At 41.3% G+C, this 14,430-nt stretch overlaps 2 protein-coding genes across 3 annotated transcripts; one reads left to right on the top strand and one right to left on the bottom strand.

Annotated features, from left to right (window-relative positions):
* Positions 1–1,720: 1,720 nt before the first annotated feature.
* Positions 1,721–3,458, top strand: LOC103709379 (uncharacterized). Of its 2 annotated transcripts, none has more exons than XM_008794679.6 (2): positions 1,721–1,917; positions 2,075–3,458. In XM_008794679.6, exon 2 carries the CDS (start codon positions 2,277–2,279, stop codon positions 3,189–3,191), a length of 915 nt encoding a protein of 304 aa, XP_008792901.4. In that variant the 5' UTR covers positions 1,721–1,917; positions 2,075–2,276; the 3' UTR covers positions 3,192–3,458. The 2 variants fall into 2 exon arrangements, with proteins under 2 accessions (XP_008792901.4, XP_008792900.4); XM_008794678.6 differs by having other exon boundaries at positions 1,721–1,972.
* Positions 3,459–7,484: 4,026 nt separating this feature from the next.
* On the bottom strand, positions 7,485–14,137 carry LOC103709380 (purple acid phosphatase 15-like). The gene is made up of 7 exons (XM_008794681.6): positions 13,660–14,137; positions 12,928–13,119; positions 11,957–12,290; positions 11,528–11,745; positions 8,798–8,988; positions 7,948–8,232; positions 7,485–7,865 (listed from the first exon to the last, which is right to left on the bottom strand). Exons 1-7 carry the CDS (start codon positions 13,934–13,936, stop codon positions 7,740–7,742), a joined length of 1,623 nt encoding a protein of 540 aa, XP_008792903.4. The 5' UTR covers positions 13,937–14,137; the 3' UTR covers positions 7,485–7,739.
* Positions 14,138–14,430: the final 293 nt, after the last annotated feature.

Genomic DNA, 14,430 nt, shown 5'->3' with positions numbered 1-14,430 from the left:
CAACGGGCAACGAGCCAACGGACATTTCCTCCCCGGCTCCCTCCTTCTCTCCCCCCTTCTCTGCCGCCTGCGGCTGCGGCCTGCCTTTTTAATGCCTGAACCTTCTCCGGTTCTCGGCACTCGGCAGAATCGGCATTCGGCAGCTCGGCTTGCAGACCGCAAAAGAAACGATTTTAAGCTCCGCTCTCAAACCTCTCCAGCTCTCCTCGCCGGCTCGCCGACGTCGCCGTCCTCGGCTCCTCGGCCTCCTCCCATCCTCCGGCCTCCTTGGGCCTCGGCTCCGCTCGACCGCTCGGACGGTCCGCTCTAAAGTCCACGGTCTACCTCCTGGTCCTCCTCCGGACCTCCTCCTCCGCTTTTGTCCATGCTGCCTGCTTGCCTCCTCCTCGGCTCCGAGGTCCGAGCTCCGGCCTCCTCAGCTCCGGCCTCCCGTCCTCTCCTCTCCAGCTCTCCTCGCCGAGTCGCCATCCTCGGCTCCTCCGACTTCCGGCCTCCGGGCTCCGCGGCGACCGAGGCCTCCCGGCTCCCGACTCCCGACTTCTGACCTCCGACCTCCGGCCTCCGGGCTCCGCGGCGACCGAGGCCTCCCGGCTCTCCTCGGCAGTCGGCTCCTCCGACAGTCCGACTCCGAGTCGCCCCCACCCATGCACGGCCTTACGGGTCGGTTGACTCGGTTCCCACAGCCATAGGCCACAGTCCCACACTCCCACTTCACGGGTCGGCTGGCCCAGTTCCCACTGATCCCATTCCTAGGCACAGGCAATGAGGCAGGACCGGCAGGTGAGTTGGTTACTTAGTTTATTAATTAATTTTTGGTCCAATTAATTTTTATTTAGCCAAGTAATTAATTTAGAGTTGATTATTTTTAAAATATTTTTATATTTATTAAAAAATTTATTATTTAAATAATAATAAAAAAAGGCCTCTTCTATTGAGTTCGCCTAAGGCCCCCAAATGTATTGGGTCGCCCCTGGCCGCATGTACTTTAAGGAGGATTCTATCATGGTGATCGACTAAATATGGGGTGCGGACATTTATGAGAGTGGGCACTTGCTGTTATATGATATTTGCGGATTGGTGAGGGACCTAGACTCCTTTCAGGTTGTCCATGTATTCCGGAAGGTAATACGGTCATAGACTGGATTGCCTCGTTTGCTACTCAGCACTCTACAACGGTTGTGCGGACGAGTGATGCTGCTAATCTTCCTTCTACGTCTTTTTTTTCTCTCTAGACTCGCCTGACTGTACTCACATACGAGGTGTATGAGCTACCGTTGTACCCTAAAAAATAAAGTATGAACCATACAATTTAACTAATTTCTTTCTTAAAGTCCCAATGCAGTAGTCTAAGAAGTGCTCCTAAATCTATTGTGAAAATAATTAAATCTTAGCGGTATACTTTCCTCTCTTAATTTTTAAAAAACTTTGGTCAGAATCTACGCTCAAAACCCTGACTCCTAAAACAATAAAGCCTTGGCTAAAAAATAAAAAAAAGATGACAATTTTCTTTTTGATCTCATGGCTGAATACTAGTAATTCTTAAAGATGAACACAAGATATTTAAATTGCCGCATAAAATTTCTGTGCCACCACCTTGAAGCATCCTTGGCCTCCATTGAGGTGACGAAATTATCCTCATCATTGCCTGCTTTTGAGTCAGGGAGGTTTCGGTAATTTTAGAGCTCGACCGTTGGACCAGGGTGTGGTTCAAATGGCGGGCGAGGAGGGAGAGACCCCAGAAGACCCGTTCGCGGAGTCGGGCAATAGCCGTTCGACTCTCTCTCTCTCTCTCTCTCTTCCCAGAAAAAGAGGAGAGGCGAAGGAGACGACGACAAGAGCGAAACGAATCGATCATTCGAACGCGCATTCCCAAATACCCTCGAGATCCGGTCCTCCAGCTTTAATCCAATCTTTCTGGTTTTTTTTTCCTTCTTTCTCTGACGCCGATCTCTTCTTTGCTTCCTCTCTAATGGTGTTTTTCTTTTTTACCTTTTATTGTCTTTTTCTGGTTTTTGTTTTCTTCTCTCTTTTTTCCGGCGATAAAGGTCAAATTTTGGGTTTTTTTTCATGGTAGGGAAAGGAATCCGATGCTTGTTAGGTTGCCGTTAAAGGTAAGGACTCGATTTGGTGCGCGTGCGGGATATCGAGCTACAAGGTTCTTGATTTTTGTTTCTTGATTGGATTATTGGGTTAGATTGTGGTCGTAAAAAAGAAAAGTTGGATTCTTCGATATTTGGAGGATTTTGTAGCTGTTTTCCTGCGGAATTTGAGCTGAAATGGAAGGAAGGGAGCTCCGGCGGAGCATGACGCTCTCCGACCAGCTGTCCATCGAGGACTTGCCCAATCCTAAGGTAGCTCCTCGGACGGTGGCGGCCGCCGGCGTCTCGGAGAAGCGGGAGACCTTCGCCGCCGGGAGCGGCCGGGGCAGCGTCAGCACCCGGACTTTGATGGACATCATCAAGGAGGAGCACGACGCCAACGGGGGCGCCGGCCCCAGCATCAACTGGAAATCCTTCAAGGAGCGCATTCGCCATCGACGTGCCGCCGGCTCCGGCGCCGCCGCTGCCTGGGTCACTCCCCCCGCTCCCATCTCCGATCCCGAGGTCGTCGTCTCCGTCCGCCCCAACCCTGCTGCTGCCCTCGGCCGCTCCATCTCCCGCTCCGTCTCCGTCCAGAACGCCGACGTGCCCTTCCCGGGGTCCCCCTCCCGCCGCCGAGCCATCGTCACTGAGTACAACCCCACCGCCGCCAGCACGGCAGCCGAGGAGGAGGGGTCGGACTCTCCGGCGAGCGGCGGCGGCGGCAGAGGCGCTGCGGAAGAAGGGGAGGGGAGCGAAGGGTCCAACCGCAGTGTCACCGGCGAGGCGGAGGCGGCGGCGCTGCCGGCGGCGGAGGAGCAGCCGGTGAGGATTTCCTTGATGGCGCTGCTGGAGCAGACGGACAGGTGGGGCGGAGATGGCGAAGAGGCGACGGAGGAGGAGGTGGTGGAGGAGGGGGAGGAGGTCGACGACGAGGGGGAAGGCGGCGGGATGTTCCATGTGTGCTGTGTGTGCATGGTAAGGCACAAAGGTGCTGCCTTTATCCCCTGCGGCCACACCTTCTGCCGGCTGTGCTCGCGGGAGCTGTGGGTGAGCCGCGGCAATTGTCCCCTCTGTAATGGCTTCATCCTTGAGATCCTTGACATCTTCTAGTCCTCTCTATATTCTACATTGTCCCCATCCCCATTGGTAATCTTCTTCTTCTTCTTCTTCTTCTTCTCCCCACCTTCCTACTTTAACTATTGAATTAAATGTTCTTCTTTTCTTCTCCAAGAAATTCTTCTGGAGGTCTGATGACCATGTTCTTAAAGCTGGATTGATGATATGAGGGGGAAATGGGCTAATGATAATAATATAATTGTAATTTATGATGTATGATCGCTATAATGGATAAGAGTTGATGAGGACATTGCTTGTTTAGATGCTGAGACATTTTTTGCTGGTGGATTTGTCTGATCGGTTGAAGGAATTGTGAGTGTATGTAGAGTTGGGAACACTTTTGCTGATAATCCTTTTTTTTTTTAATAATTCAAATGAGCTTATTAGGTGGTTTCAGAACCAATTGAAGGATTCGTGTTAGTACTATGCATATTAGTCTATCTAACTTGATACCATATCCATCTAACTGTTCCTGTTTAGGTGATCAATTATTTGTATATCTGTGACCTTTTCTCCCTCAAAATAAAAAAAGTATATCTGTGACTTTTCTTTGACTCCCTTGTCAATTATTACAATGTGCTCAAGTTCTACTCTTTCAATTTAGGTCCTAAATAATGGAAGTTAGATAATGTTACTTATGTTATAAAGTAAGATCTCTGTCAATCAGGATACATAAAGCCAAGTCCATGTTAGTTGGGACAACTTTAGCTGCCAGGGTTATAACTATTATATGGTAAGAAGTTTTTTATTAAAAAATTTTTTAGAGAAAGACGAGGCAAGGCTTGTATGGTTAGGTTGCAACGCAAATGGATTGGGCATTAAATGAATGGTTGGTTAGAGTTGTTGCTGCTGCTTAGCGTGGTGGACAACTGTCCGAATCACTTGTACAGACAAATTAAATTTTGTTCCAGACATCATCTCCAGGAAAGAATTTTCTGACCTTTGACATACTTGCTCCTGGCCATCTATAGATACATTACATGGATGCCAATTCTTACAGAGCGGTTTAACTAGTGAAAATTATACCTTACACTGCATGCACTATATCGTCATGCACCGCACCAATCACATCGTCTACCTTCTCTGAGAATCGAATCGAGTCCACAGCAAGAAGTTGAGGTCTTGGTGTGGTGCATGGCCATGTTGGTGCACGTGGTGTAGGGTATAATCCCATATTCATAATAAGGTATAATCCCATATTCATAATAAGCTAAAAAGACTTTAAGACGTACTTAAAAGCTTTGCAGAGACAGTAACAAGCAAATATATTTGGAACACACCATCCCTTGGGACAATGTTATCCAAAAAATGCCTCTTATTTTCTCATATCTGGCTCCAATTTTGTCTCTTTCAGCCTGTTTTAATGAGATAGCAAGTGATTTGGGCCATGCCAGAAAAATTTGACTTCCGTTCCCAAAGGAAGGTGGTTGGGCTACTTCAGCTCTCCCTTCTTCTAAACTGTTTGATAGTAATGGCATTGGATTCCATTCAGCCATACCACAGCCAGAAACAGTTTAGAAATTTGTGGCTCCCACTTCCCATTCCAGTGGTTCAACACACTCTTGTCTGATTTTTATTGCCAAATTGCAGGCTGTCCTGTTAGCTGAACTTGATGTGAGAATCAAACAAGAGAAGACAAGAGGACTGGGATAAAGCATGATGCCGTTATTATTATTGGTATTGATTACCTTGGTCTAAGGGAAAGGAATGAGGACTCACTTGTGCTATAATACTTAGGAATGCACCATCCAAGATTCAAACCTCGAACCTTTGATTGCTCGCAAGATGTACAACTGATTGGTGTGAAAATGTATTTAGACCTAGATAATCTGCAATAAATAGTTTTTCCCTCCTTTTTAGAAAAAAATAAAAATAATAAAATAACAAAAAATAAAAAAATTGAAATTTTTAGATCCGGCAATCTACAATTGCTTCCCTCTCTCTCTCTCTCTTTCTCTCTCAAAAGTATAGCTCTAAACCAAAGAAAAAAAATAATTGAAGGAAATGGGAAACAATACAACAAAAATATCTAACAGGTATATCCCTGAACAGTGCTGGCTGTTGGATCGGATCTCTGAGCTCCAAGCTGAGCAGTAGCATTTTCGCTCTACATTTTTTATTTTTTACAAAATTAAGATTATAAACTGATGAGATGGACATTTGTTGAGGTAGACACAAGAAATCAAGGTGGGCTCAAACATATGCAATTTGTAATTAGGCATGCTTGTTAACAAAACAAAGACAAACCTTTACTACTTCAAGATTATATTGCTTTTAGTGACTTTCTGCAGATTTTTCTGGACTTTAGAGATAGGTGAATGCAGAGCTTTTAGTGACATCTTATTTTCTAATTTTTTTTAGATGTATTTATGCTAGGGTATTGTGAAATGCATATCTTAATAATAATAATAATAATAATAATAATAATAATGTTGCCATGTAGGACAGCTTTTTTTTTCTTTCTTGCGTGTGGACAACTAAGAAGCAACCTGTACAAGTAACTGTTCTCTTATTCCGGTTTCGCCGGTGCGTTTCAGAGAAGAAGGGGACTTCTGTTCACTCTTTTTCCAGGATTAATAACCATGCTCATGCTCATTTCAACATCAACCTGTGGGCCAGTGCTTTAAAAACTGCTATCATGGTGGCTACATGATGTGTCTTAGTTACTGCATGTCAACTATAAAAGGTGCTTTCATGGGGTGTGATGGCCGATGGGGAGAAACTTTTTTATTGTTGAAAAAGAAACATGCTGTAGCTCCTCTTAGAATAGGTACATAGAGTGCAGATGTTGTCGCCATGTAAGCATGATGTCCAATGGTACTTAACTATGTATATTTTTTGTTTTTTTTCCTGAAACTTTGCCATTTTCTTATGAGACATACTTGTGGTTCAAATGGCTCCTCCTATGGTGGGATCAAAGTAGCCCCCTCAAACCTATCCTCCAGAAGGATGGGCACTCAACAATTTACATATCTACATGATATTTGTTCATCTATTAAAATAGGTAGCAATAGTTTTTGCCATTTACTCAAGTATATCAATGTTATTTTGTGTGCGCCTGTTCATATATAACCTTTGGGATGCTTTTTCCGATGCAGTTACCCCTTGGAGTCACAGCATGTATGTTCACATCTAGAAGCAAATTGAGTATGCCCACTCAGATCCTGGGGACATTAGAACTAGCAGTGGCAATTGCGAGAATTCGTGCAGGCATGTGTTTAGTCTCATATCGTTATTCACTAGGTAGATCTTGAGTACTTATACAGGATCAAAAAACTTAAATAATATCTTCTGGCTAGTCTTTTTGGATAAGATTCTGGGCTGTTACAACAATGGTTCAGTTAGATCGTGTTTAGATTTGAGTCAAATTAGAACAACATTGCTCGCAGGTGGAAGTTGACTCATCAACCATTAGGTCGATCCTGTAACTTCCCATGGTTAAAACAAAATTTGTAACTCCTAGCTAACAAGCATTCCTAAGTTGAGATCTACACACTAATTACTCTTATGAAAGATATGGGAAACTAATCTATCCTAAAAATGTGCTCATAGTGAGCAAATCTCTCCAACGAGATGGAAAAATCTCCTCCAGCCAGTTGCTGATCCATCAAGATACATTAGAAGATCAAGAACTAGGCCTTGCAGCTATGAAGGCAAAAGAAATAAACCTATAATAACCTTACAGCTTCAAGGAAGTCAGTGGAAAATTTCAGACAGGCTACAGTTTGGCTGATAGAATTGAGCCCAAGCATTTTAGGTTGAAGAAGATGAATGCTGGAGGATTTGCTTCCAGGTGGGAACTTGGAAGTACAAAACTTGTTGAGGTACAATGCCAGCTTTATGAAAAACTCTATGGCAAGAAGAGAAAACCAAGATTAGCAGATCTCGACATGGCTCAACTTTGGCCATAGAAGTCCTGCCCCTTCACCTTGCACAACCTCAGTTTTAATGTATGCAATTCGCACTGACCAAACCGGCATTCCTTTTCACCAACAACCAACGGTAGATAAATAAGAATTGGATTTAAGAACCTACTGGGAATTTATGAAGAGCTTCATGGTCATATGACACAACCAAGATTAGCAGGTATTGATTGAGTCTTGGCTCAACTTCAGCCATAGAGAAGACCTAATCTTCACTTTGCACAACCTTCCATTTTGATAAATGCAATTCAGACTAATCTAGTCTGCATTCCTTCTGCTTAACATGCAACTCTAGGTAAATGGAAATTTGAGTAAACAACCTATCATCAGTAATCTGTCACCGAGCCAAAGCCAGTGGTCGATATCAAGTACTTTATGAGCTCTTATTTCAAACTTGAATCTATTCTCTCAAATTACTCATAGCTCATTCTACAACATTTATTGCATTATTCAATAAATTCATCTCCCATTTTTTATGCCCTTTTCTGTTCAATGTGCTGCAATCTGATACACATATATGCTAACTTCTGTGCTTCTCTTCATTAGAAATTTTGATATTGTGAGATTACCATGCAAACAATGCATTTTCCAGAACTATTTATACCATATGGTTTGAGCCTCAATTGACTTGGTGTTTGACTGCGCACTTATCAGGCTGTCGAACTATATAAATTTGATCTCCCAAGCTACCATACATATCCTGATTCCGATGCCATGTCCACAAGGCATGTGTCTCATTCTTCACCTGCATGCAATTCAGTTATAAGTTAAAGCTCTGATTCGCATATATTTTTTTTGTCAATGGAAAGAAAGGGAAGCTGATATACCTCTAGAATCCCATGTCCAAAGCTACTTTCTCTGAAAGCGCTGTACTCAGGCTGGCGGTCCCAGCAGAACTTGCCTGCAGCTGGGCCTGCTGTGAAGTTGAATGCACAGAAGCCACCCATATATTCATCAGGTGTGGTTGATGGATCTGGACAATGGCCAGGATCATCTGCATGATCCATCGCCATCTTCTCCCTATTGCCACCATCCCCCACCACTATGTGAACAGGACCACAGGGATCCAAGGTATAGTTATAAACACGGTTTGATCTTTCATAGGCATGAACCTGATGAGATTGTAGAGCAAACTGAGCAAAGAATTGGTGATGGCTCGAAACTAGATTATGCGATGCCGATACAAAGTTTAGTTATACTGGAAGTTGGAAGGACAAGGACAAGGTTTAATTAACAGCTTATAGTTGTAATTTGGTGAATTTCATAGAACCATCCATTTTTTAAAATCTCCAAGTCAATCCTGAATACTGAAAATATTTATAATGATAGATAATGCAAAAGGAACATTAGTTATACGGGACGATTTTGATAGATGAATAGATGCATTTATCTTTTATTATCCTTCTGAACAAGGACCTAGCTATTTTATGCTTGTAACATAATAAATATCCAAGAGGAGATTCTTTTTCTCTATCAACTTAAGTTTTTGAGGTCAATTGGTTAATCAATATCCAACAAGTTAAACACTACAAAATCTTGAACATTTGGCATCAAAATAATAAAATTGCATGTCGTGGTATCAAGAATTGGAATAGATGTTTAAATATCATAATCAAAAGATGCCGGTCAAATTAAATTATGAACAGAAGCACTAAAAGTGAAAAGTCTGGAATTTACATGACCATTGAACACGATGTCAATGCCATATGAGTAGAGCAGTGCCTCCATTTCCACTCTCATGCATTCTGCTTCCCTGTAATGGGCTTTGTAGGTGCTGTACCAAGGTGGATGCCAAGTGGCAATTAACCAAGGGGTCACTGTTCTGTCTACATTTGCCAAATCTCTCTCCAACCACTTATACTGCTCCCCTGTAATATGACAAGTATAAGTTCTTGGGCACATGATCATGACAAGTTAGTTAATTTTTAGCTAAACTTTCAGCTAGCATTTTTACCCTGAATTAAAGTGCCATCTGGAGTATTATTCATTGAAAGGCATGACATAAGTGTTGTAATATGGAAATCAATCCTTCACAAAGTTGCATTTTTCAAATGTTCCTATAGAATATATATTTCTCCCAAGAAAAGAATGTCAGCAGACAGCATTATGAAATTAAACTGCTCCTTCACCAAAGTGTTCTAGAAACACATTCACTAAAAGGTTTGTAGCAGGAAGATTAGCCTGCATTTCCAGTCAACTACTAATCTCACTCTGCTTGCGGCCACAAGGCATTCGTTCTCCAAAATAAAGTATATGTCCTACAAGCTATATCTTCCACTAATCAAATCTCAATGTTTTTGTATAACACGGGTGCGCCTTGCAAGTTAAGCAATTAATTTGGATTTGAAAATTAACATATTCACACTGCATGATTCTTGGTTAAGCCTTGGGAGGTGCCTCAGAATCTATGGAGGGATTCATGTCCAAAGCCTTGACCCACATATCATTTGATAACTAATAAGCTTGCCACACTGAAGCAGTTGTCCGCTATTAATTTGTAATAAAGGTTCACAATCTTGTCACCAGAGTGAGTCCATTTGATGGTGATGGGATGAAAAGGAACAAGGCTCTACAAAGAATATCTATCACTTCCGTAACCATGGAAGCACTACTGCAACGGATTCTAATTCTATTCGGGTTATCTGGGTCCCTGAGAAAGTTAAGATTTCACTTGGCTTATGATCGATTTATAAGCTCTTAATGGCTGACAACCTTAGAAAAAGAAACAGGTCAGTTCCTCATCTGTTTACTTTGTAATTTACATGAGTCGATCACTTGTTTATAACACTTTTACTCTGTAATTTACAAGATGAGACAGTTGATCACTTTGTTTCGATGCTGCAGACATGCTCAAATATCTGGCAAGTCGCCTACCTGTATGTTCTTTCCTGAGTGAACTAGTCTTAAGCTGGACTGACTAGAGAAACAATTTTCTCAAAACTAGATGCTGGATGAGATGGGACTTTGGCTTCGGTCTGTTGCTGGTTATTTGGAATAAAATAGGTAGCAGATTTTTCTCTACTGTTTCAGAACCAAGCAGTGCGCTATTGATGATATCTCCTTTCTCTTGAATGACTGAATCAGATTTGCTTCTCCTTCAAATTTACAGTGAAAGATCTTTCGGTGGCAATGTTCTCCTACATTAGTGTCCTTTTATCTCTTCTTCTTCTTTCCTAACTTGTACCTGTCTTTTCCTCCTCTCTCTTTTGCTCAACTTATTGCTGTACTCTTTTCTTCTATTCTCTAACTGTACTCCTTTTTTATTCCTTTTATTGTCTTAATGAATAGATTAAGCTTGCCTATCTAAGGAAAAAAAGAAGGAACAAAGGCTGCACCCTTCATCAATAAAAGCCTTTCAGAGCCATTCTGATACCTTCCCTCTATATTATCCTAACTTCATAATATATCTTCTTCCTTTTTTGATCCTCGAACACAAAGTCAGGCCCCTCTCCTGACTAAGGCCTCCTCGAACACACCAACTTCATGATTCTCATCTCTGAGTTCTCATTTACTTAGTTACAACCATCTTTATTGCCCGATATTTTTTGTCCATATAACAATGTGTGCCCAGAGTTTGCTAATGATATGCCTCAAAAAACAGTACAAAAAGGCACCTCAACATGTTTACCATGCTCTAATATTTCCAGAAATGCTATCTCTCGATCGACCAACATAGTAGATCGTATATAGTGAAATAAACACATTGGCATCTCTTTTTGACATCAACCAAACAAAGGCCTAATGTTTGATTATGTCTATGCTACTCCTCTTCTCTTGAAGAAGTGTATTGATCCGAAGCTTTCATTCATTATTCCAATTTGGCATGTAATACTTCATTTCAAAGAAGCTATATAACGACTTCTTCAAGAGATGAGGCAGAAACTTAAAGACAGAAAGAACAGTGAGATCATTTCAAATAGAAGCAAGAATTTTACACAGATTTACATATAAATAACAATAACTTGCACTACTTCCCTAGAGACCGAAACTAGAAAAATCTCAATCTCACGTCCCCATAATTTTTCCTTTTCAGTAACAGAAGGAAATTTATGTTATAACACTGTTTCTCATAGTAGTGGCCATTGCTTGGTGCAATGGTAAAAGTTTTGGTCTTGGAGTAGCCACATTGTATAAGAAATGCCAAAGGTTAGGTTGTCCCCAGTTTGCCCCTCCCAGGACCCTAGATTGCTGGGACCATAACAACGTAATGACCTCTCTTTTAACACTGTTTCTCATAGTAGGCATATATATTCTCAATGCTATAAATGCATTTCAAGTGGCATCATCTTAGATATATTAAGGTAAGAAGTCTGAAGGGTGCTTCATTACCTCGAAACTCTAAATCACTTAAAAAAGTGGAGGCATAGCACAAATGCTTAGAGAAAAAAGGCTTATCACAAAACTCACCTGACTTGTCGTAGGAAATGTAGGCACCAAGCATGATGAAGTGTATTCCTCCAGCATTGAAGGAATAGTACATAGTGGAGAAAGATCTGCTTTCTTCAGCTGGGAATGCAAATCTAGAGTTATAAGATACAAAAGTCTTGTTTTCAGCCTGTTGTTCTATCTCATGGTTTCCTTCAATCACCATCATTGGAATTTCTGAAATGACAGGCTCCATATACCTGTAAAAGCATAACCAGCTTTAGTTCCAACATAAATTAATGAAATTAACTGGCCACTAAAAAGCATATTAACTTCCCATGAGAATCAAGTTGCTGTAGCTGTAGAAGTATCCAAGACAACTTACTTAGTCTCCATGTTCTCTATGATACAGGTGCTAGAGCAAAAAAACATTGCAAACTTTTTAGATCAGATATTGAAAGGTATAATCACCTTCCCCAATAATCCCAGCGAGGCTGGTAGGTCTCATGTATTGGAGTCTCTGAAAATGTGCAAGAATAGCAGTCCGAGCCAGTTCCATTCGTCAGATACATATTTGCATAACAGACATCACCGACCAATACGATTAGATCAGGCTGATTGCTTGTCATATGATCTACTGTGGAAGTAGTGTTATAAGTAAGACCCAAATCCCCAACAACAGCAATGCGTCTTGGGTAGTTCTGAGGTCCCGGAGTTGGCATGGTCTTGAAAGCATGGATTTCACTCATGGCTGGTAATGAAGGGTCTCCACATTGATAATAATATTGTGTCTCTGGTTTCAATCCTGCAGAGAAAGTGTGATGAAGCACGAGTTCAACAATCCAGAAAGGTAGAGCAATAACCATAACGTACTGTTTTAAGTTATACATCAGCTTTAATCTTTTGCATTACAGCATACATGCACACAGAACTACTGTACCCTCCATGGATTTAAGAAATCTTTGTTTAACTATTCATTTTAATTATGTATCAAAGAGATATTGTACCTAGACTTCAATTAACAAATAGGGCTTAAAAATTAAAATTATTAGTTCTACGATAATTAACAAGAATGGTTGTAGGAAAATGTAGAATTGCCACTGTTGCCAAAAAAAAAAGAGTAAATAAAGATATATGTTCATCTAATTCACACATGATATTAACATTTTCCATGAAGGCACCACTTTGTTTGAATGGTTAGCGAGATGACAAAATGATAGAAGCGTACATGAATAGCTCTGGCACAATCTAAGATAGTTTAGAGTTTGGCTCAGCATGCGGCGATATAGTAACAAATTGGAACATGTTATCTCATAATAGTGAGTTATCTAAGAAATAACAAGGAAGATTTAGTAATTTAACAATCACACTTTGTGATAATAGTCAAATTGAATTTATTCAACTTGTAAAGTAATGCAGAGATACAATTTCAATCAAAATACCTGTGAGATGAACATGATGGACGATTCCCGAAGTGTAGTTCTGTAGCCCTTCAAATGGATAAAGCTGATCATAAACAAGGGAATAACCAGTAGCTTCATATGTTATTGAATTCTCTGAATTTCCATAACAAACTATGCTTGCTACGGTAGTAGGATTCGGTGGCTCAATGCCTTCCCCAATTTGGAATTCCCCTGCATCTCACCCCCAAGACCAATCCTTAAGCAATAAAATGATAAAAAGGTTACTGAAGAAGGAAAAGCTAAAACCAAACTAAAACTTCTAAATTGAAGTTTCTGAACCTGAAAAAATGTTTCTCTATGCACCGAAATAATCAAGCAAAAGAAAAGATGACATTTAGAAACAGAATAGCTCATGTACCAATGAAAGCTAAGGCGATTATTTCCTTCGGCTTGAAAGAAAACTTCTATGGAGGCAACATCTCAGTCAAAGAATATTATGAAGGTGACGATAAATTTAAAGTTAACCTTAATTACTCACCAATTCAACTTTTTTTAAAAAAAGAAAAAAAACTTTCTTCTATCTAACACAATTTCATCTATAAATGAAATAAAAAAATTATATAATCACCTAGTTCTCTTCATGAAAGCTCAACATAGCTCATAAGATTCCTTATTTTAAAGGACTTTTTTCTCAAGGAACAACCAGTTAAAAAAAAGGAAAAAGAAAAGAAAACTAATCTGCCACCACAGAAAATAAAAAAAAGTTCGAACCTGTGATCCAAGAGATCCAAACAGAGTCCTCGGTGGCCGAGAGGGAGACGGAGATCTGCTCTGGCTCCCAACCCCTGACGCGCCTCTGCACCCGGGGGTCGGAGTCCGGTAGGTCGACGGCGTGGCCCCGGAACGCCTCGTCGCTGAGCGGCACCGTCACCGGCTCGAACGGCCCGCCCAGCGTCGTTGGGATACCGCCGGCGGCGGCAGCGGTGACCCAGACCAGCAGCGAAATCGCCACCGCCTTTGGAGGCCAAAACGGCGCCCACTTCCCCATTCTCTCCTCTCTTCCAAGATCGATCGTTAGGATTTTAGCTTGGTTTTTTGGCGGGGTATCTATAGGGGAAGTATACTCGCGGTTTCTTCTCACAGCCGGCGTATTTTTCAAATCCAACGGTCATTTCGTACCTTAAGAGCCTCCGAATTACCGATATAACAATTTGAACTCTTTTTTAACATACGGACCTAGAATCCTATATATTCACATATTAGTAATGTTACTCCTTATGGGTGAACCAAAAATCTACACCTATAAGTAAGATGCTATTAGCCTCGAACGACAAATATGTGAATATATAAGCTTCTAGGGAGACGGTTCGATGCATATCTAGCGAATGCTGCCTTGGCATGATCCATTATCGTCTTGATTTCGAAGAGTATATAAATTATCAAAATGGATTAATCTCATCTATGGTCTTATAGGTTGCAGTTTTTGTAATTTACAAGTATATTGAAATGAAAACTTTTTTTAATGCGAACATCTTCTTAAAT

The sequence above is a fragment of the Phoenix dactylifera genome, chromosome 12 (genome assembly GCF_051530095.1).
Source record: "Phoenix dactylifera cultivar Ajwa chromosome 12, Ajwa_hap1_PhDact_Kaust_v1.1, whole genome shotgun sequence".
In the NCBI taxonomy this organism is placed as follows: domain Eukaryota; kingdom Viridiplantae; phylum Streptophyta; class Magnoliopsida; order Arecales; family Arecaceae; genus Phoenix; species Phoenix dactylifera.
Note: the sequence above shows the minus strand (reverse complement) of the source record. Positions and strands in the feature narration are given on the sequence as shown.